This window comes from Giraffa tippelskirchi, chromosome 5 (assembly GCF_054371585.1).
Source record: "Giraffa tippelskirchi isolate mGirTip1 chromosome 5, T2T-mGirTip1v1.2.pri, whole genome shotgun sequence".
Lineage (NCBI taxonomy): Eukaryota > Metazoa > Chordata > Mammalia > Artiodactyla > Giraffidae > Giraffa > Giraffa tippelskirchi.
This window is the reverse complement of record NC_137279.1, coordinates 156072736-156096182: the sequence shown is the minus strand read 5'-3', so window position 1 is coordinate 156096182 and position 23447 is coordinate 156072736. Positions and strand designations below refer to the sequence as shown.

The 23447-nt window shown below is 36.8% G+C and overlaps 1 protein-coding gene across 4 annotated transcripts in view; it reads left to right on the top strand.

Moving 5' to 3' along the window:
* The window catches only part of CACHD1 (cache domain containing 1), a 233652-nt gene that overhangs the window by 80408 nt on the left and 129797 nt on the right, over positions 1–23447 (top strand). For 3 of the 4 annotated variants that reach the window (XM_081486538.1, XM_081486537.1, XM_081486536.1), the window contains exon 2: positions 12256–12318. In XM_081486538.1, the coding sequence (XP_081342664.1) occupies positions 12256–12318 (63 nt within the window). Of the gene's footprint in view, positions 1–12255; positions 12319–16187; positions 16245–23447 lie in introns of those variants that run through there. The other variant, XM_081486541.1, reaches the window with a different exon arrangement.

The following is a 23447-nucleotide window of genomic DNA, read 5'->3' as shown; positions in this document are numbered from 1 at the left end:
TTAACTTTCCTTTTACATTCCTATTTTTTTAACCCTAAAATCTTGAAAAAAAATTTTAGCCAGCATTTATTTATTCATTGAAATTATACTGTGAATTTGAGCCCAGGGAACCGTATTCATTGAGATGTAAGTTAATGATTATTGCTGAGAATCATGGCATGCTGGAGCCATTGCAGGCAGGCTTGTTACCATGGTATTCAATATGCGTGACAGGCACCCTGGCTGTGAGAGCCTGAAAGATGATACAGTGAGGAGGACCTGGGAGACATTTGTGTAATCATATTAGCATCACATTTATTCCAGAAAGGCTGACTGCTTGGCTTCATGTCTTAATGTCCACATTTAAACTCACCATTCTCAAGATTGGCTTTCTCTATTTAAATTTTCTTGTTAAAATATCCATCCCTTTAATACTTTACCTCTCTTCCTGCAACAAGTTTTAGAGATATGTTTATAATATTTTCCCTAATAATTTGTCAGATTTCACCAACAAATATAATCTTCTTGACACATCTATTTCATATAGTAGAAAGACCCAGCCTTAGAAGCTGCTCAAAAGTCTAGCCACTGATAGTTCAATAAGATTCTAGCACAACAATAGAGTAGAAATTTTAGGATCACCAAGTTTTATATAATCTAACGCAATTTTCCCCTTTGTAGGTTAGGGAAAGTAGATATAGGGAAGCTTAAAGCCTTCATCAGGCATAGAGATGGTTTACACAGAGCTGGTTTATACAGAGTTGCAATTTGACATTGTTAGTTATTAGCTTTTGTGACAAATTTAGATTTATAGTTTCTGTGCTTAATGATTATACTAAAAAATGCACCTCTTTACATAAAAGAATGTGCCAGAAAAATTCTCTCTTTTTGGATATGGCATAAATGAATATTTCATTTGAAAACCATACAAACAGCCTCACAGTAGCATATTTTGAAATGTCGAAAACTAGTCTTCAGCTCAGAATGCAACATTGCAACTGTGCTTTAAACTCGAACAGTTGCTTTTCATTAAGTTATTTTTAAATCATTTTTTGAAGAAGTATTTCTCCATCGTATTCCATAATATTCCATAATATCTGTGCAAGTGTTGTAGGGGTTGTAAAATTGAAGAAAACAGTCCCTCGGAGGATTGTATAATTTTACAAAGGAGATAAGACTCATGGGAAATTTTATTTAAGGTCCTTCAAGTGTCATTTGAAGGATCAAAGGCAATCTAGTTCATTTGGCTCCTAAAGTTGTCACAGACCCTTGGGATAGTAACTGGCTTCTAAATGGACTAGATATTTTTCTTCGTGAGAAGGCTTAGCAACAGTTGAGGGAGTGGGTGCATGCTTCTGAGCATGTGGAATATAAACATTCTTAAAGCACCTATTTCATCATGTCACTCCCCAACTACAAATCCTTTCTAATGGTTCTTTATTTATTGGCAAAGAGACATTTATTCATTTACTCATTCAAAAAATATTTACTCAGTGCCTAGCATATGTGTAAAATCCAACTCCTCTCCCTGGCTTGAAAGACCTCCAGAGTCTAGCCCCATCATTTCTCTTCCATTGAGTTCAGTTTTATTTCCAAAAGCTCCCCTTATGCAACTGACCTTGTGTCATAACTACTGACTTGTAGGGTCTCTAGATTGTAAGCTTTTCTACAATAGAAGCGGTCTTCTTATCTTTGAACCTCCATTTTCCAAACATACAGACCTGTGCTGAGTAAGTCCATTTTAAGGATTTTCTTGAAGCCAAAGGATGTAGATCATAGGGTCCATGTGGACAGGGAGTTCGTTATGCTCATTTTTGTATCCTTAAAATCCAGAACAGTGCCTGGCCCAAAGTACATAGTACTTTGTGTTTCGTACTATGTGACAGACCCTCTCTGTGAATGCTCTGAAATGTTAAGCTCTTTTTTTCTTTTTTCCTATTTAAATCTGACCTCAAATTCAAGCCCAAGTCCCATCTCTTCAGAGTCCTGCCTCCCATCTCCTCCGCCTCCCCAACCCTCCATGAACTCGGACAGCACCTTGGGTCTGTGCCAGGCATACTGAGTTCATACGGAGACTGCATTGCACTGTTCACTATTCCTACTTACTTTTTAATTTTTAATTTCTTCTTCCAACTAGAGAGCTCAGTCTAGAGCTATATTTTACATAGTTTCTGACTCTATCAGAAAGGACATGATTGATTCACTGAGTTATTAACTAAGCATAGTCATTTAAGTCTGGAAAGTAAAGGATTTCAGGGTTTCCAGGTCCCTTTGTCCTTAATGGATGGATTCCTAAGGACCTGAGCATTTGTGCTGGCTTGTGCACACATAGAACACTGAGTGCCCTCCTCCAAGAATAAATGCATAGCCATTTAAATACCCAGCATTTTTTTCCCCTTCAAGGTGAAATTTAAAAAGCCTTAATGGAGATCAAGGGTGTAGGGAGTGAGGAAATGAAGAGTTAGGAGAGTGGAAGTAGGGGAGTGGAAATCTGGCACCACCTGCATAGCGAGTCAGCTTTCCATTTCTGAGAGGTTCCACGTGCATTGTCATGAATATTACTTATAGTCAAGTTACACTGGCTAAAGGCTGAATCTTTCCAACATGTGGAACTGATTTGCTTGCCTTTCCCCCTCTTACTCCCTTTGAAAGCTACAACAACAACAACAACAAAAATTCAATAACCCTTCAGAAGCTTTATTGCATTTAGGGAAGTGTTTCTGTCTTGTTTTGCCCGTCTTTGTTCTCTGGGTTCATGTTTACCCACTGACTCTCCTGGTTTCAATGCTACAACAGGAAATCAAGTGATCAAGGCTAGAAACTTTGCTTGCTGAGATTATTGCTTTAGATTTCCCCTGCTAAATCAGACTGCAGCCTGTTCCTTTTCCCATGTAATTTCTTTTGAGGGATAGAGTGGACCAAAACTAGCAGCCCTTTGTAAAGGTGACACTTGTCACCGATTTGTGACTCTCTGCCAAGATTCCTTGCTATTGAGAGCTTCTGTTGGTATGAAGAGTGTTAACTGCCTTCAGATTAAGGAATTCATAATTTGAGTTCTTTTGCAAGCTTGAAGTCGCCAAGGGGCTATGTGTGTATATACTTAGAGCCTGAAGAGGACAGGGAAGGAAAAACAGAGGTAATCAGGGAAGACTCTATTAATAGCTTGTTGAGAGAAGGGGAAGTTTTTTATCTTAAAGAGAAAGGACACTTTCTTCCCTTTTTCACTAGCTGATTGAGTGACAGGCCAAACTAACGGTCTGATGATTTAATACCTAAATTAATGGGTGCACACATGCTTATTTATGCTTACTATGTATAATTCACTGTGGTAAGGAATCATGGCATGGACCAGTTATCAAAGAATTTACTACAAAGTCAGAACCTAGAAGTCCAAAAGAGTGGAATGAAATAAACTGTAAACAGTAGTGGTTTTTACTGGGTGGTCAGACAATAGGTTATTTTCCCCCTCTTCTTCCTTTACATATTTTCAAATTTTCTACAGTGTACGTATTGTTTTAATTGTAGCATGCTGCTGCTGCTACTAAGTCGCTTCAGTAGACTGTCTTTATTGCAGAGATTCAGAGAAGGCAGAAATTACCTTTGGGAGGTTGTTAAGAATGAGGTGGGACTTGAGTTGGTAAAGATTTATACAGGTATTTTTGCTCCCTTAATACCTCTAACCATCATGGAATTAACTGTCATTAACAGAATATTGTTAAGAGGTTAATATAAATGGAATAGAAGAATAATAGAATAACTATGAAGATTGTTTGAATAACGATCATAATGGAAGGTGAAATACATTCATAATGTTTTTAGTGTAGTCTATATAAATTTATCTTCACATGAATCAGGTTAACATACATGAAGTTCCTAATGCTGGACAGATAGTAGCATTAGCTCTTATCATTTTTTATATATAGCAACTGTAAAACAAAATAAGGAAGTCTGTTGGGAAGGACATGTATGCACAGGGTACCATTTGCACAGGGTCATCTATTGTATACTGATTAGTTTTGTTTTAAATTCCCAATCTAGGCGTCTTCCTCTACTATGATTTTCAGTACCTAAGCATTTCCTTTTGTCATGAATCTGCAATAGCCCTGTTTCTTGCAAATCACCATGGTATTCAAGATCAGTTTTTTATAATAAGGAACAAGCATGAGACACTGTATTTACTTTTCCCTCTGTAAGCCAACATCCGATGGATCATCAAAAAAGCAAGAGAGTTCCAGAAAAACATCTATTTCTGTTGTATTGACTATGCCAAAGCCTTTGACTGTGTGGATCACAATAAACTGTGGAAAGTTCTTAAAGAGATGGGAATACCAGACCATCTGACCTGTCTCTTGAGAAACCTGTATGCAGGTCAGGAAGCAACAGTTAGAACTGAACATGGGAAAACAGACTGGTTCCAAATAGGAAAAGGAGTACATCAAGGCTGTATACTGTCATCCTGCTTATTTAACTTACATGCAGAGTACATCAAGAGAAACGCTGGGCTGGAAGAAACACAAGCTGTAATCAAGATTGCTGGGAGAAATATCAATAACTTCAGATATGCAGATGACACCATCCTTATGGCAGAAAGCGAAGAAGAACTAAAGAGCCTCTTGATGAAAGTGAAAGAGGAGAGTGAAAAAGTTGGCTTAAAGCTCAACATTCAGAAAACTAAGATCATGGCATCTGGTCCCATCACTTCATGGCAAATAGATGGGGAAACAGTGGAAACAGTGTCAGACTTCATTTTTTGGGGCTCCAAAATCACTGCAGGTGGTGATTGCAGCCATGAAATTAAAAGACGCTTACTCCTTGGAAGGAAGGTTATGACCAACCTAGATAGCATATTTAAAAGCGGAGACATTACTTTGCCAACAAAGGTCCATCTAGTCAAGGCTATGGTTTTTCCAGTAGTCATGTATGGATGTGAGAGTTGGACGTTGAAGAAAGCTGAGAGCCGAAGAATTGATGCTTTTGAAGTGTGGTGTTGGAGAAGACTCTTGAGAGTCCCTTCGACTGCAAGGAGATCCAATCAATCCATCCTAAAGGAGATCAGGCCTGGGTGGGTGTTCATTGGAAGGACTGATGTTGAAGCTGAAACTCCAATACTTTGGCCACTTCGTGCAAAGAGTTGACTCATTGGAAAAGACCCTAATGCTGGGAAGGATTAGGGGCAGGAGGAGAAGGGGCCGACAGAGGATGAGATGGTTGGATGGCATCACCGACTCGATGGACATGGGTTTGGATAAACTCCGGGAGCTGGTGATGGACAGGGAGGCCTGGCGTGCTGTGATTCATGGGGTCGCAAAGAGTCGGACACAACTGAGCAACTGAATTGAACTGAAGCTCTCAAGCTGGTGATCTTATACAAATGGTTCTTTGTAGAGTTTAGTTGTAACTGTGAATGTATGTCCTTTTTTTTCTAGTGTGTCAACTCTTTGAAAAATGTTTGTCTTTATCCATCATAAAGGAAATTCTTGCTCCATTTTGAGATTAGGGGGATGGGGAGGAGGGAATATATGTTCTAGATTCATTATTCACAGGCAAGCCCTGTTACTATTTGAGTCATTTCCTAGATTTTACCTAAGTTTTCTTTATTAAGATGATGATTATATAGAGGATGATACACAAACTTTGCAGTAAGGCAAATTTTGCACCCTGACTTGGCCACTTACTTACAATGTTCTACATTTGGGCAAACTAAACCTCTCAGAACCTGTTTTCTCACCTGTAAAATGATGACATAGTAACTACTATGAAGAGTTGTTGTATTAAGTGAAATATGTTGCAATGCACTTGAATCCATTCTGTGCCCTTGTTAATATATATGGAAACACTTATGTATAATATAACCACACACACATAATATTAGAACAATTTGTGTATATTTAAATGCTGATTTTAAAATATAAGCAATAAGGAAAATCATTATAAACATTTTTATTAGCTGCACAATATATTTTTGATTGGATGAAGAGTAATTAATTGGTACCCCTGTTGTTAGTCACTTAGGTTATTTTTTTTAGTGGTAACCTTCTTAATACTCTTAATAAACTATTTTCTGGAGCTACCTGTATCCAGAATGAACAAGTTTAGAGATTTTTTTCAGTGATGGAGATTTCTGGCACCAGATTTGTGATCTCAGAATGCAGAATGATGGGAGTGTCCTTATAAAATGTTGTTTTTCTGGACTGTCCATATGTTTATCAGCGTGAGGTTAAATAGTTTGGTTAAAATCAGACAATCCCTATTCTGGGCAGAAGCAATCCCTTATAACCTAGTAGTTCATTCATGGAGTATGCTTAGGGGAGAATAAAGTTATGCATATGTTTTCTTCCCTGAAACACTTAAAAATTAAGTTGTCATTAATTCCCTGTCCAGTGGTTGTTGGAGTTTGTATTAATGACAGCACTTTCTCTTTTAAGGGTTAATGTTGGTCAACATCTCTAGATAACAGTGGTGACCTATATTTTCTTCCCCTTTGGCCTCAATTCCTAGAACGGTAGGAAGAGATCTAGAGAGAAATGAAGCTATTAGTGAATTTGTCAGCCAAACTGGCTTGTGACAGAGAGCTGTAAACATGAAGAGAATAAGCTTTTGAATTAAAATGCAGAACTGCATTTTCTTAGCAAAGATCAGGGAAGGAGACCAACAGAATCTCATTAGATTTGTAGAGGTGTTTATTTCTCTGCTGTGGTTTTGTGCTCTACCATTCATTCAAACATCTAGTTAAAATTTGGCAGAGCTGTTGGCGGAGTGAAGGTGGGGCCAACTGTCTGGATTGACCATCTTATTAAACACTCGTGTAATTGTTCCTTTTCCAGTTAAGTGGAGTTCTCTTGCCCTCTGTTAAGCAGACTCAATTAAATAGAGAGATTTGGGAAGGAAAGATAGTGGGTAGGGAGGATGGGTCAATGGAGTGAAGACTTGGGGACAGGCAAGGACTAAGGTGGGAAAGTAGCCACCACCCCCCCACCCCGCTGCGTGCGCGCGCACACACACACACACACACACCAGGATGTCTTTGGTTTTTTTCTTCTCTTGCAAGAGATGTCTGGGGAAACTATATTCAAGTGTTACGTGGCTCTTTAATTTCCTCTTTTAGGATGGGGAAGGCAGTTCTTAGGAAATAAAAGAACAATATATACAGAGGCAATGTGATTAAATTGCATTATTAGATCATCCAAGTTGGATGAGATTCTAATAAAGACAACTTTTTTTTTTTCTTGCTGAAAATTCAGGTTAGTACAGTACCATTGAATGGGAAGCTGAACAACTAAGTCATGTTGTATACCTAGGGTGTGAGAGAGTAATTAATATGTAGCCTCAGGAAAGGCTCTGGAGACCTTATCTTTGCATTGCTAAGTAACTCCTCAGTATCGGTACTGTCCAGTTTCATCTGGATTGCAGAGTGAGGTGTAGATTCTTTTCTGAGTATAGCCTAGTTAATTATTGTTCTTTTTAGAGATGTAGAAATAATTTTTTAAAATATACAAAAAAAGTTTGTCTAGGGAACATTTTAAAGAGACTGCCTAGAGTGTGCGTATAAATTAGATTTATTGCAGTATAGCATATACACAACACAGTGTACAGTCATACATATATAGCCAGATGAGCCCTCACAAAAGCAAGCACATCCTTGTAACCAGCACCTCAATCAAAAAACAGAACATTTCAGCATCCCAGAAGCAGCCTTCACATCCTAATCAGTTGAAGGCAACCACTCGCCTGGCTTCTAATCAGCTAGATTAGTTTTGCCTGGTTTTGAACTTGGTATAAATGGAATTTCATTCTTTGTGTCCTGGTATCTAGCTTCTTTCACTCAGTGTTGCTTGTGAGAGTCATCATGTTGATGCATGTTGCAATTGTGTGTTCATTTCATCTCACCCAAATTCACCATGTGAATTCACCCAATTTGTCTATTCTGTTGCTGATAGGCATGTGTATAATTTCCAGGTTGGGGCTCTTATAGTAGTGCTGTTATGAACATTCTTAAGTTTTTCTTTCGATAAACATGCACAGATTTCTGCTAGGTATATACCAGGATGGGAACTGCTGGGACATAGGATATGCAAATAATTTAGAAGATATTGTCAGTTTTCCAGGCTATGTGTTTTAATGAGGGAAAGGTCAGTTTTATCTTTAGATCAGGATATTCAGTTGCCCTGAGCTTAAGAATTAAGGCATTTTCTTGTTCTTTTAATTATGGAAATAAATATGACTGACAAAAAGGAGTTGGTGCACTACTATCCTTTAAATAACTTGTTAAAAAAAAAAAAGACTCCTCACCCATTTTAATAATCTGTTCATTATACAACAAAGTGTATTTTTATTTCTAGTATTTGGCAAGAATGAGAAAGAATAGTGGGCAAGAACAAGCCTTTACTTCCAGGGATTTGTGTATTGAGGAGACTGATTTCAAACTCCCTCCAGCTTGTGTTCAAATTAAGAGTTCAAATGTCTGGAATTCCCTTTGTCCTCCAGGGAACTGGAATAAGGGAAAATGACAACTTGGAAATAGAATGTGGAATGCCCACTCCACCCATCTATACCCTAACTCTGTTACTGAGAGTAAATCCTCAGAGAGGATGAACAGTCTGACCTTTTGGGATTGCTTCTTCATGTCATGCTTTAAGAAAACTTTTTTTCCACTCTCACTTTTCAAATTCTTTAATAACCAAGAAATTCTTGCAGTCATCAAAATGTCATCTAGGTGTAGTGTTTGGAATTCCTGGCTCTCAAATTAGACATAAAATCCCAAGAAAACTCTGTATTCTGTTCCTTTCACAATTTTAGGTAGCAACAGAAAGTAATAAGAGATAGTCTTTGGGACTTTTAATTGCTCCTGTGTGTGTGTGCTCAGTTGTGTCCGACTCTTTCTGAACTGTAGCCTGCAAGGATCTTCTGTCCACAGGATTTTCCAGGCAAGAGTACTGGAAGAGGTTGCCATTTCCTTCTTCAGGGGGTCTTCCCAAGCCAGGGATTGAACCCATATTTAATTACTCCTGGCACTGGTTTTATATATAAAATGTTACACATATATAAAGTGTTACATATATATAAAATGTTACACCAGCACATTATGTCTTGCTTAAAATGAAATGGATAGAAAAAAATCCTCATTTTTTTTCCTGCGTGCAGATTATCCTTACAAAAAAGATAATGTGAATAAAAGAAAAAAATGCCTGTTTTTAATTTAACCTAGGTTTAGACTTCAGTACTTGAATATTTTTTTTTTTTTTTTTACCTGTGATACATTGAAGTTTTGAGCTTTAGTTTTTAATCTGTAAAGTTGGTTTCAGATCGCTGCCTACCACGTAGGGTTATTGTGGAGATGAAATGAGATCATTTATGTGAAATTGTAAACTATGAAAGTGCTAAGCTTAATAAGCCTTTGAGAGCTGGGCTTTGCAGGCCTTGCATTTTGGAAAGATTATTACTGTCCATTAATCTAGAGCATAATGGAAATTCACTCTATACCTTGAAATCTGTGCTTACGACTTTTAACCTTGCACCAGACATGGCTGGCTGACCTGTTTAGTTGTGTTACTTGTCTAGTTTCTTCTGACTTTTCACTAACACCCCACACCCCTGTGGGGAAAGGAGAGGGGCAAAAAAATGTTTGCTTGGTGATATCTCCAAGCTATTATTCTAGCAGGCCACCTTTCACTTCTTGGGGGTGGTTAGAGGGTTGTATAAAGTAAGCAGTTTGCAGGGTCACTATTGCTCATGTTTATAACTTCTTTCTTTGAACATTTTCTTTTACCCACCATATTTATTAGGTGTCAAGAATATAGAAATGCTTACAAGCCATATAAAGCTCTACATAAAGTATTGGCTGTCATTATTAATAATTATTAAGATAATGAATGTGTAAAACAGTGACTGAACACAGGCTGACAAACACTTCCAGGCTTATATTCCTTATTACTACTGAGGAACTCACTTTTCTTTTAACAACAAAGAAGAGGGAAGGATCTGAGGTTCCTTACTAGGTGTGGCCATTGGTGGATGTTGGCTTGAGCAGAGTGGATCTGATTTGCTTCCCAGGACACAGTTGCTCCGTCAGTTCCTCTTGCAGGAACATCTTCCAGGATAGGACAGATAATGTATCCCCTGAAATTTCACTGCCAGAAATGAAATAAGAAATTGACCACACTCTTTCAAGCTAGAGACACTACATGAATTATGTTAATTTTTAATAAAAGTGCACTCTTGGTACCAAGCAGGTTGTAAAAATCAAATTATACAAAAACAGTATATGGTCTGAGAGTTAGGTGACAGTGACATTGACCCAGTCTCTAAAAGCATTGTTGTCTAGCTAACTAAGGTATTCTCCAGAAAACTGGGGCTGGAGGTCTGCAGATTCATAATCCCTTCTCTAAAACAAGATCTGTTTTAGAATTCAGGATCCTGATGTACCATGATGTCAAACACCCTGAGTGAGATCTAAAGCAGAACCCTATAATCAGATGCATTAATACATCTGCATCATAAAGAATAAATCCCCACACTATGTGGTTTAATAAAGACTATAAATACAAGTTAGGATTTACTGCCAATAAGTTCAGATCATGTCATATTTTGTTAGCAAATGTGTTATGCACACCTTTTGATTTTCAGGGACTTTTGAATTTTGGAATTACACATAAGGGATTGTTGATCTGCGTTATGTTTGGGTGTTAGCTCCTAACAGGAGTGCCCTTCATATGTGTTAAGATACCATGTAACAAGTGCTCATGAGACACTAGGGTGAGTAGCACCATTTTTGGGGAGGGAACCTGGGTTCAAATTCCAGCCATAAAGAGTGACTTTGGGAAAGTAATTTCCCAGGGTCTTAGTTTTTTTGTCTTTGGAGCTGCAGGAATTATTATATAAGATATGCACATGAGGTACAATGTACATTGCATTAGGCACTCTATAAAATATGTGTCCATTTCCTCATCTATGTAAGGAGATAGTAACGGTGCTTGTCACAGAGGTGTTTTATGAGTCCTAAATAGATGTAACCTGCTTTCCTATCAGCAGAGTCAGTTTTAGGGGGAAAAAGACAATAAATATGAATGAATGAATGGCGCATTGAAAATTATGATATTGATAGTTAGGATTTTCCAGACTGTAATTCCATCCCATTCCGTCTCAATCCCTCCAAACTGCTTCCCTTCCCCCAGCAGCAACCCCTATTCCACTCCTTCCCTAGCCCCAGCACCTTGATCTTCCTTCATTTGCACAGCACTTGATGAACTTGGCACTTGTCTTCCTCACCACAACCATGCAGGTGTGTGAGGCTGTCTGGGAAACTGTCCCAGACGCTAACAAACCCTTGACAGGGGGATAGAAAGGAAAAAGGGAAATTTTGGCTGACATCTCCTGATCTGACTGCTTGCTCATCTAGAGAGTTCCAGAGGTATCTTTAAAGTTTTAGGATAAATGATGAGGCTGCTGTACTTTTTTATTCCCCCCACCCCCTAACAGATACATTTCTTGGGTTCTCTCTCTCTCTACTTATTTTTTTTTTTTTCTTTTTTAGTTGGTTATAGTTCAATCACTTGTGATTGGTCAGTAAACATGGGGTTCGGTAGAGTCATATGTCTGCAAGATGTAAATGCCAGCAGTGGCTGCAGGAGTGGGTATCAGCGAGGCAGAGACCAGGGGAAGAATATATGTGCTTCTGTGCCACAGCGTGGACTGATGTCTTGGCATGGTTGTCATATTTCCTGGCATGTAAGGACTGGATCCTCTCTTAAGGCCACACATATTTGGCAAGCCCTATTATACTACTTTTTCAAAGGGGTGCTTGGGTAATGAAGGTGATAGATAATATTGGGTAGGTACTAGTTGGACAGGGACATGAGAGAATATGGAAAAAATCTTTTTTAAAGAGCTTTATTACATTAGATTGTAGTGTCTGTAAACAATTACTGCATTCAGGGAGTCACAGGGCTTAAATGAGAAACACAGCTTTGTCAGATTATACCAGTCGGATAAAATGGCATGGGCTCCGGAAATCTATAATTAAATGTATTTTTGAAAATGAAAAATATAGCGTAACATCTGGTTTATTTCACTGCAGACGTGCCTGGGTATTGCTTCCATCAGTGTGATTGACTCTGGCTGATATTTGGATTTCTCTGTGTAAAGTAACTATTTTAATTAAAATTTTTCTGCTTGATTCTCTCTGTGTTGTAAACAGATTATTCACACACACACACTCATATAGAAAATGGTTGCCTTATTTAGAAAATCTAATGTTTGTTCATTTTCTTTTCCTTGCAGCGGATATTCAACTCCTTTGTTTACACTGAGAAAATTTCAAATGGAGAAAGTGAAGTGCAGCAGGTAAGAGGTGATGGCACACTTGGCATTCTCTGTCTTTGGATTGCTTTTGGCTTCATGACTCTTTCCAATCTCCATGTGAGGTTGTCTGTTGCTCTTTATATAAGATTTCATACACATCTTAAGCAACTAGTGACAACCTCCCACTTAGCTTCTCATAAGCAATTGGAATAATGGTTATAGGATGGTTTTCTGCTATTCATGCTATACATTGAAAATACTATTTAGTTCCTTGTTATTTTTTTGGAAATTCCAAAACTCAGATTTTAAAATATTAGAAATGATTTCATCTGCTATAGGAAAAAGTGCTCAGGCTTTGGAATCAGACAAACCCCAGGTCAAATTCTGGTTTTTCTACTTATTGCATGACTCTCAGGAAGAAATTTAGCCTTTTGAGCTACAGTTTCTTAATCTTAAAATAGGTGGAGATGTATCTGCTTGATGGGGTTGTGAGAATTAAACGAAGTAATGTCCAGTTAACTGAGAATAAGTGAAATACGTTAGGTGGATGGCCTGATGTAGAAGCAGCTCAGTGAATGTTGGCTTCTTTTGTTCTTTTATTATTCTTTCCTCTTCTTGTTTTCTTCCATTGCTGCTTTTCTCCCATCTTCTCAATGCTCTGTGGGGTCAAAAAGTTCTAAGGCCATATTCTATTCACTTTATTTATAGCTAGCTTCAAATGGACTGCTTCCTGAACTAAAACATAGTGTTGGTGAACTTGGTCATAAATAATTGACCTGTGCTTGAAAAAACAAGAGTGGTAAAGAGGATTCTGGGTTTTAATTTCAGCTAATCCACCAACCTCATTACACCATATGACTGCCAACCAGTAATTTGAAGCTAGATTGGAAACTTAAGTAAAAAACAGGACCAAGCTGAAAAGCAGAGTTTAACACAGTGTTTCCACAGAATAAAAAGATAACTATAGGAAAATACAAAATAATTTAAACTCCCTGAGTTGCTGCCTTTATCTTATTCATGTTGACTCGATCGGAACTTCAAAAATGCTATGCAGAAGGACAAAGTTTTCAAGTGTCATTAAAGTGGAGTTATTTATAGGATAGTTATTTATTTATGATAAATTACTGTGGTTTCATCTTGAAGTTCAGCATCTCCTGTTTATAGACATTTAAGATGTTTATTGGTTTCTGCAGATTAAATTTAGACAACATGAGACATTAAGCATATACCCCTTTTCTTAGATTTAGATAATTTTAAAAACTAATGACCTGAAATTGTAGGGAATGTGGTTTGTTGTATCAAATCTTACCTTCGTAATTCTGTTTTATTTTTATTCTGGCAAACTGGAAAGTGCTTTAGGGTCATGAAAAGGGTTTTTATAGGGGAAGGTTTCTACACAAAGCATGTTCAAGGAGACTTATTGGGAGACTAAAAGACATTTGATAACGTTCTAAAGAAACTGATCCAGGGGTATCAGTTTTGTTGCCTTTCTTTAAGTAACAGATACAAGTTCTTCTTTTAGATGTTTTTTTCTTGGCCGAGGGGGATGCCACCGGGCACTTGCGATCTTAGTTCCTGGACCAAGGATGGAACTTGTGCCCCCAGCGTTGGAAGTGTGGAGTCTGAACCACTGTACCACCAATGAAGTCCCTCTTTAGCTGTTTTTAAACATGAAAGTTGTTTCATTTTCTTGGAGTGATGTCCTTGCTTTTTAAAATCTAGCTGTGAACAAGTTTGGAAATCTATAATAATTTTCAAAAATTATTAGCAGCTTATTTAGTGTACTTATAGAAGTATGGTGATTTCCATGTATTATCACATTGGATTTTCCATATAACCCTGAAGGAAAGATGCTATCGTTATTTTAGATGAGGTAGACAAAACTCCAAAAGATAGAATAAGTTAGCCACAGTCTCATGACTACTAAGTAAGAGAACTGGTTTTCAAAATAAATTTGACACTAAGTTATACCATCTATATTTTTATTTTAACAGCATTTATTTTAAAATCTGTATTTTCTTACAAAACAGAAAGTGTTAGTTGCTCAGTCGTGTCAGGCTCTTTGTGATCCCATGGGCTGTAGCCATGGAATTCTCCATGCAAGAATACTGGAGTGGGTTGCCATTCCCTTCTCCAGGGGATCTTCCCGACCCAGGGACTGAACCTAGGTCTCCCGCATTACAGGCAGATTCTTTACCTGCTGAGCCACCAGTGTGTGTCAGTCACTTAGTTGTGTCCGACTCTTTGTGACCCTATGGACTGTAGCCCACCAGACCCCTCTGTCCGTGGGATTTTCCAGGCGAGAATACTGGAGTGGGTTGCCATTCCCTTCTCGAGGGGATCTTCCCAACCCAGGGATCAAACCCGAATCTCCTGCAATGCAGGCGGATTCTTTACTTACCTGAGCCACCAGGGAAGCCTACAAAACAGAATACTTTGGCAAACTATCTTTAGTTGAAGAAGACAGATGAAGGAGAGTCATCACCTCGTCATTTCTGTCTCCTCCCTTTTTGTGTCAAAATTTCTTTCTTAACTGTTGACCATGAATGTACTTTTTAGCTTTTCTTTAATTTCTCCAGCCTCTAGAGAGGAAATAGATCTCATGCCACTTTCCTGTCCAATATTTGGAGATAATTATCATGTCATTATCATTTAGCCTAAAACTGAAAATACCCAGGTCCTGAATAATTTTTTCTTCCATGACAAGGTTTCCAGACACTTTCAGTGAGTATCTGCTCTGCCTTCAATAGTATGATTCTCTCATGGCTTGAATTAGACTAGAGTTATCCTCATTCTAAGTTGAGAGAACAGAAAACTCCTGACATCTACTTGATTTGATTAATAACTGCCTAGGAACTCAGGGCCCTGTGATCCTGGACAGTACCCAGGATGAAATCTTTAGGGAAATGCTTACCTCTGTGTTTCCTATTCTGTACCCCATCACAGTGGCTCACACTTTCATACATATTATCTCCTTGAAACTATAGAATAACTCTGTAAGCTAAGTGGAGTTTAGCTGTAACTAACCAAGTTCAGGAAGGTCAAGGAGCCTAGTTGTTATGTAATTGAGCTGACTTTTTAAAAATTGTGAAATATATCAAACATGTAGAGTATATAAAACATGTATGAGTAGAATACAGAAATACTGGATTAAAGTAAACATCTCAACCTACAACCCATCTAAAGAAATAAAGCATTACCGGTACTTTAGAAAGCACGAGTGTAACATCTCCCAGGTGGCATCTCCCTTTCTCGCCCAAGGATAATTCTGTCCTGATTTTTTGTTAGCCATACCTTTGCTTGTGTGTGTTTGGAAAAAAAAAAAATATATATATATATACACACACACACACATATGTATACATATATACATATATATATATACACACATATGTATACATATATACATATATATATACACACACATATGTATACATATATACATATATATATATCTCCAAATTTATTATTTGATTGTTTTCATTCTTTATATACATCTCAAGTATATTGTTCATGTTCACATATCTTGCTACTTTACTGAGCATTATATTCCTTAAAATCACCTCTGTTGATATATGTAACTAAGGAGCATTTATTTTCACTTATAAGCATTCCATTAAATGCAGTTTATGTATCTGTTTTTATTTTGATGATGTGTGGGTTGTGTCTAGTGTTGATTTTTATTGTTAGTTGTATCTCCTGGTGTGAAATTTAAGTGGAATAATTCTTTGAGTTGCAGGAACATTATTATCCCTGACTTCTGCCCATTAAATGCTTTTCCAAGTACCCTGGGTCCGGGGAGAGACTGGCTCGGGTGGAGAATTCCTTCTCTAAAGTAGAATTGCTGGACACCAGAGTGTTCAATGTGATTGGATAATGCAAAACTGCTCCCACAGTGGTTACCATGGGTTACCTTTCTACAGACAGTGTACTGGAAATGTGCTGCGCTATACCATCTTCAATACTTGGTATTATTGAATTTTAATCTTTTACCAGTTTGAAATGTTGAGATTTTATCTAATGAGATTAATTTGTTTTACTCTGATTACTAATGAGGTTAAAATGACTGTTTACCATGTTTATGATTCATTTTATTGCGTGTTTATTACTGTGTAGAATGTCTGCTAATGTCCTTTGTCCTTTTTTAAATTTGAGTTGTCTGTTTATTTTAGAAGTTTAAATATTCCACACTTGTTCTAGATCAGCTCTATCCCAAAGAGACTTCTGTGGTGATGGAGATGTTTCACACTCTTGCTAGTCAAGCAGCCCCTAGCACTTTGTGGCTGCTGAGCACTTGAAATGTAGCAATAACTACTAAGTAATTAAATTTTAAATTTAAGTTACATAGTCACATATGGTCAATGATTGCGATATTAGATTTCCTTGAAGATTTATGTTTCATAAATATAAATGTTCTCCCAATGTGTGGCTTTTCTTTTCACTTTCTTTACGATATCTTACATGGGATTATGACAGTCAATTCTTACAATTAAGAATTGAAGTTTTAATGTTAATAGTTTTTTAAGTCAATTTTTTTTTTATTTTTGGTCCTCCAGTTATTGGGGTATTGTTAAATTCTACCCCAATGACATAAAGACGTTCTCCTATCTTGTCTTCTAAAATTTTTGTCTTTCTCTTTTAAGCCTTTTAGCCACCTGGAATTGCTTTTGATGTTGGATGTGAAGCAGGTAGTCAATTTTTTTCCCACTGCCCCATGTGTATTGCCAAGTGTTCTCACACTATCTGTTGAGCAATTGTCCCCCCTTTTATTTTCCCATTTATTTTCAGTCATTAGTCAAATTTCCATGTATGTGTGAGTTTGATTTGGTGTATTTATCTATAACTGTGCCAGTACCACATATCTAGATGGCTAATGTCATGTTTCTTAGAATTTCAGATTATTTGCTTTTACATGTGAGAAACAGTATTGGCATTACCATAAATTTATAGAGCAGTTTCTTTGGAGAGAATATCTTACTAGTATGATTTGGTAAGTACAGTGTCTCTTACATAGTTTTATAATTTTGTTCACAAAGGACAAATATCCATGCATGTGGAATTTATTTCTAGCTTTTTGTTTGTTTGTTTAGGTTATCAGTGTACCTTTAAATATTGCATTTTTTCTAACTGTTGCTGTTCAGTTCCATGCATATATTTTGTGTCTAATTGTTTTAAGTTATCATATGAGTTCTAATGATTTACCTATAGATTCCTTTGAGTTTTCTATGTAGATAATTTCTTTTCTATGTCCTCCTACAATGACCTCCAGAAAAGTATTGTATATTTGATAACTGTATATTGTGGCCACCTATGATATATATTATTTTTATTTAGGTGTATTCCTATGTTATCACTTCTTGTTTGATTTATTTATTTATTTAAAAGTATGTTCTAAAATTTCCAGCTATCTGTAGAATCTTTCTATCAGTAATTTTCTAGCCATCCCTCTATATTTCCTCGCTGTACTGAGAGCATAGAGCTCTTTGGGTTACAGTTTTATGCACTGTCTCCTATCATAATTCTCCACTTGGCCAAGCCCTGAGGTTTTGTCTCTTATGTGTCTGATGCCCCATGTGATCATCAAACTGAAAGTTCCAGGTCGCCAGATTATGCATAATTCTCAGGATAAAAGCAGATTCTGGCTCTGGCTTATTTCCCAGATTTCTGCTCTCCTTACCATCTTAGGACCACTGAGTCTTTGTTTGGGGACTTTGTGGTCCTAAGGTAGTTTCCACTTTTATTTAAGATACTAAGCTGGTGGCTCAAATGGTAAAGAATCTGCAATCTCCAGCAGTGCAGGAGACCCAAGTTCAGTCCCTGAGTTGGAAAGATCCCCTGGAGAAAGGAATGGCCCCCCACTCCAGTATTCTTGTCTGGAGAATTCCATGGACAGAGGAGCCTGGTGGGCTATAGTCCATGGCATCACAGAGAGCCAGACACCACTGAGCGACTTAACACCTTCAGTTTCAGCCTCTTAACAGTGATAGCAACTCTTAACAATTATAACAGTTCATCTGTTTCTAAGATTGGTTTAGTGAGCCAAAAACAGATTAGTTATTTGAAGTAGATTATTGACCTATGTCCTCTTAATTATAGCTCACAATCTTTAGTTGGAAAGGAACCACTTTGCTGTGCCTGCTTTCATATGTGTCATAGTGTCTGGAATACTGACTTGCATTTCCTATCCATCATTTCTTCTTTGGGATAATCAAAACTGGAGCCCCATGGGTTCTTGCTCTCTCTCTTTACTATCAAATCTTATTGAGAGTTGGATCTGACTTGTGTATACTATGTAATTTGGCAGTAAAGCTGACCTGTTAATATCTTTCTGGTTAGGGGAGCAAAATAATTAAAACTAATAAAAACCATTTTGTGATTCTTGACTCTTACCACAAAACTCTCTCTGGTATATAGACTTTTCTTTGCTTTTTCTCATTATTTCTTTTAAATTAACCTTCTGAGTGTGGTTCTACATTGCCTAACAACATATTTTAAAATTTTAATTAGTTCATTATGTAGTTTTGCTGCCAAAAAGCTATAGCAACAGCCTCAGGAAAATAAAAATCCCAGGCACACATTCTCATGTGGATCACCTCCCATTGACTTCATTTTTGAATACTTTAAGAAATGAAGTTGTGTGAACACCTAAGGGCATTATATCAAACTGAACCTGCATCAAGAAAAATAAATTTTCCATCAATAAGATAGCAAAATGTGCTCCATAAGACACAAAGCAGTGAAGAAAAAAACAAAAGGAGGAAAAACTTCTTGGGCCACTTGATTGAATCACTTAAAAAAACTACTTTGGATATTGTTTGAAGAGTTTGCTCTAACTTTTTCTCAAGTGCTCGAGTAATTATTTATGTTAACAATTTTTTTTTAATGATACGGCAAACATTTTCATAGTTATTGCAGTATTTCATAAACTATTGATTTTTGGCAGCAGCTGATTTTAGAAGACCTCAGAATTTGTTTGAAATGGGCAAATTGTTAGGAGAACTGCATTCTTACAGAGGAGATGTACCTGACTTTGGACCAAGGGCGTTCATCAAACAGTCTGCCTGTCTCTTCTATGGTATTAGTTCCTCAGGATCACATACATGTGTGCTCAATTGCTTCAGTCATGTCCAACTCTTAGTGACCTCATGGACCATAGCCCACCAGGCTCCTCTGTCTGTGGGATTTTCCTGGCAAGAACACTAGAATGGGTTGCCATGGCCTCCTCCAAGGGATCTTCCCAACCCAAAAATGGAACCCACGTCTCTTGCATTGCAGGCAGATTATTTACCACTAAGCCACCAGGGAACCCCAGGATCATATCCATTAACATACCAGCATGCTGTTCTATCTTAAACACACATGCAAAAACCCCTTCTTTTGATTCCACTTCCCTCTTCAACTACTGTCCCATTTCTTTCTTCCCCTTTGAGGCACAGCCCCATCAAAAGAGATGTCTCTACTCCGTAGATCCAGCTCTCCCTTTCTCTCTAAAACCTTCTCTGGTCCCACCAATCCCAAAACGCCACTATCTTGGAGGTCAGTGGTAACCTCCACTTTGCTAAATCCAGGGTCTTCACTGTATTAGTAATGAACAGTTAATCCCTTCCTTCTTCTTTCATAAACTTTCCTTACTTGGGCCTGCAGGATACTCCACTTGCCTACTTGCTGTTTCTTGGCACATTCCTGCCTTAGGGCCTTTGCACTGGTTCTGTTCCAACATGTAATCCCCATTGGCCCTCGCTTCCTTCAAGTCCTTTCTCAAGTGTCTGCTTCCAAAAGAGCTGACCACCGTGTTTATTCTACAGCCCACACTGCTCCCCAAACTCCTGATTTTCTTTTTTCTATTATCACTTATTACTTTTTGATTTTAGGGTCCTGGATTTATAAAACTTGTTTGGAAATTCCACCTCTATTACTTTTCAAAGAGTGTAGGTTTGGTGATATTCCTTCCTTTGATGTTAGGTAGAATTCACCAGAGCACCATCTGGACCTGGAGTTAGTTTTTGATCATCCAGATTCTTTACTAGTTCTAGGTTTGGGGGGTTGGACTTTTTATTTTCCCTTCTTCAGGTTTTCTCTCATTTTGCATCAGTTTTGGTGAGCTGATTTTTTTTTTTTTCTATCAAGAAATTTCTCCCTTTCATCTAAGTTGTTATACTTATTGACATAAAGGTATTTATGATATTTTTATTATCCTTTTAATTTCTGTTGGCTAGAACAATAGAAAACGATCAATAAAATAAAATACTGATTTTTTGAAAAAATCAATAAAATGGTTAAACTAGATGGCAGAGAATGAGATATTGAATGAGAGAGCAAATTAGTAATAATTTTTTAAAAGTTCAACTGAGCTTTTTTTGTTTTTTGTTTCATGGCTTTATACTCTTTGTTATTTCCTTCCTTATATTATTGATGAATTTTTCTTTTTTCCTTCTTCTTAAATTGTAACTTTAGTGTTTTTTTTTATACTTTTCTTTTTGTCAAACAGAATTTAAAGCTATAAACTTTCCTCTAAGCACTACTTCAGTTACACCCCCCAAAATTGAGCATGATATATTTTTACTGTCATTCAGTTTTAAAATATTTCCTGATTTCCCTTGTGATTTCTTCTTTGACCCATGGGTTACTCTGAGGTATGTTGTCCACTTTCAAAACATTTGGGGTCTTCTTAGTAACAATCTTATTGTTATTGATTTCTAATTTAATTTCATTGTGGTCAAGAAACAGACTCTGTATGATTTCAATCTTAATTTACTCTAACTTTGGTTTTGTGACCTAGTATAGAGGATCTATCTTGGGTGAATATATCATGTAAATTTGAAAAGAATGTATCTTATCCAGTTGTTGGTTGTTGTATTCTTTATATATCCATTAGGTTAACCTGGTTGTGGGGCTTCCTTAGTGGCCCAGTTTGTAAAGAATTTGCCTGCAATGCCAGAGGCAAGGGTTCTATCCCTGGGTAGGGAAGATCCCCTGGAGAAGAAAATGGCAACCCACTCCAGTATTCTTGCCTGGAGAATTCCATGGACAGAGGAGCCAAGCAGGCTTCAGTCCATGGGATCACAAAGAGTTGGACATGACTGAGCGACTAACTTTCACTTTCAAGCTGGTTGATAGATCATTTATTTTATGGCTGATTTTTTATTCGTATAATTTTATCATTACATGGGTTTGACCCCTGGGTCGGGAAGACACAGGAGATGCAGGATTAATCCCTGGGTCTGGAAGATCCCCTGGAGAAGGAAATGGCAACCCACTCCAGTATTCTTGCCTGGGAAATCCCATGGACAGAGGAGGCTGGCAGGCGACCATCCATGCAGTTGCAAAAAGAGTCAGACACAACTTAGCGATTAAGCAGTTTTATCATTTGCTGAGAGGAATGTTAACATTTTCAACTATAGTGGTGGAATTATGTATTTTTTCCTTTAATTCTGTGTATTTTTACCTTATATATTCTGAAGCTTGATTATTAGGCTTAAGATTGTTGGGTCTTGATGACTTTTTTTTATAAATTGTGACATTTTGAAATGTCATTTTTAATCTGATAATGCTCTTTCCTTAAAGTGTATTTTACCTGATATTAACATAGGTACTCTAGCTTTTATATGCTTCCTATTTTTGCATGATGTGTCTTTTTACTGGTATTTACTTTGTGCCTCTGTTGCTAAAAGTGTGTATATTGTAGACAGAATATAGTTGAGATTTTCTTTCTTTCTTTAGTTCTAGCTATTCTGACAATTTCTGTCTTTTAATGGGGAGTACTTAGTCAATTAATATTATTTTGATTGTTGGATTTAGGTCAACTATTTTCTGTTTTCCCTTTTTTTTTCAGTTCTCTACCTTATTTTGGACTTTTGAATATTTTTTGAATTTTATTTTTAGCTATATTGTTTTTCATATTTTAAATATATGGTCTAGAAATTTATTACAGCCTGTTTAGAGTTAATAATCTATCACCTCATGTACAACCTAAAAATCCTCACAAACTTATAGGTTCATTTTTCTACTGTTCTTTATACTGGAGTCATCATATTCTTACATCCACAAGTATTGCAAACTACACAAGGAAGTGTTATTGCTTTGGCTTTAAACTGTCATATGAATTTAATAAGGAAAGAAAAATTGCATATTTATAATTTCCAATGCTATTAATTTTTTTCTAAGCACACCAACTGATATTAAGCCTAAAGACTTATAGTGTAGTTTTCCTGGTTACAAATTGTATTAGTATTTATGTTTCATGATATTTTGTACTCAGAAAATGCCTCTATTTTGTCTTTTCTCTTAAAAGATATTTTTGTTTGAGACTGGATTCCAGATTGACTGTTTTTGTTATTTTTTTTTTTTTAATCTTTTTGCACTTTAGTAATGTCCCATGTGCACTGGACTCCATAGTTTCTGATGAGGACTCGGTGTAAGTTGTTATACTCTGTATGCATTGTCATCCCCCTACCTCCACCCCATGGCTACTTTTAAGACTTTCTCTATATCTTTAGTTTTCAATAATTTGACTGTGGCTGCCTAGACATAGCCATCTTTATATTTACCCTGCTTGGTGTTTGGTGAGCAGTCTGAATCTGTAAATTCATATCTTTCGTCAAACTTGGGGACTCTTTTGACCATTATATCTTTGAATAGTTTCTCTTCATTATATGCTCTCCTTCTGGGTCTCCAATTATACATACACCAAATCTTTTAATATTTCACTATAAGTTTCTGAGATGATACCTCCTTCTATTATTCTTTTAATTTTTCCCTCTCTGACCTTCAGATTAGATAATTTTTAATTGATTTTTTACTTTATTCGTACTATCTCCATTCTACTGTTGACCTCTCCAAATATATTTAAAATTTTTTTGTATTTTTTCTTTTTTAAATTATGAAAGCATGATAGCACATTTACAGGAGACTTGGAAAATACAAAACAAAGTTACATTTAGTTCCACTATGTATTACAATTTTTTTTAGTGGACTAATTAAGATTTTTATCTGGAGTTTCAATATCAAATTCTCAAAAATTAATAAAATGAATAGACAGAAAGGTAGAAGGATATAGTACACCTGTAAAGCACTATGAACCAATTCAACATAATTAAGATTTATACAATTGTCACACAATAGTAGGATATACATTTTATTCAAGTTCTCATAGACTGTAAGCCAAGAGACAC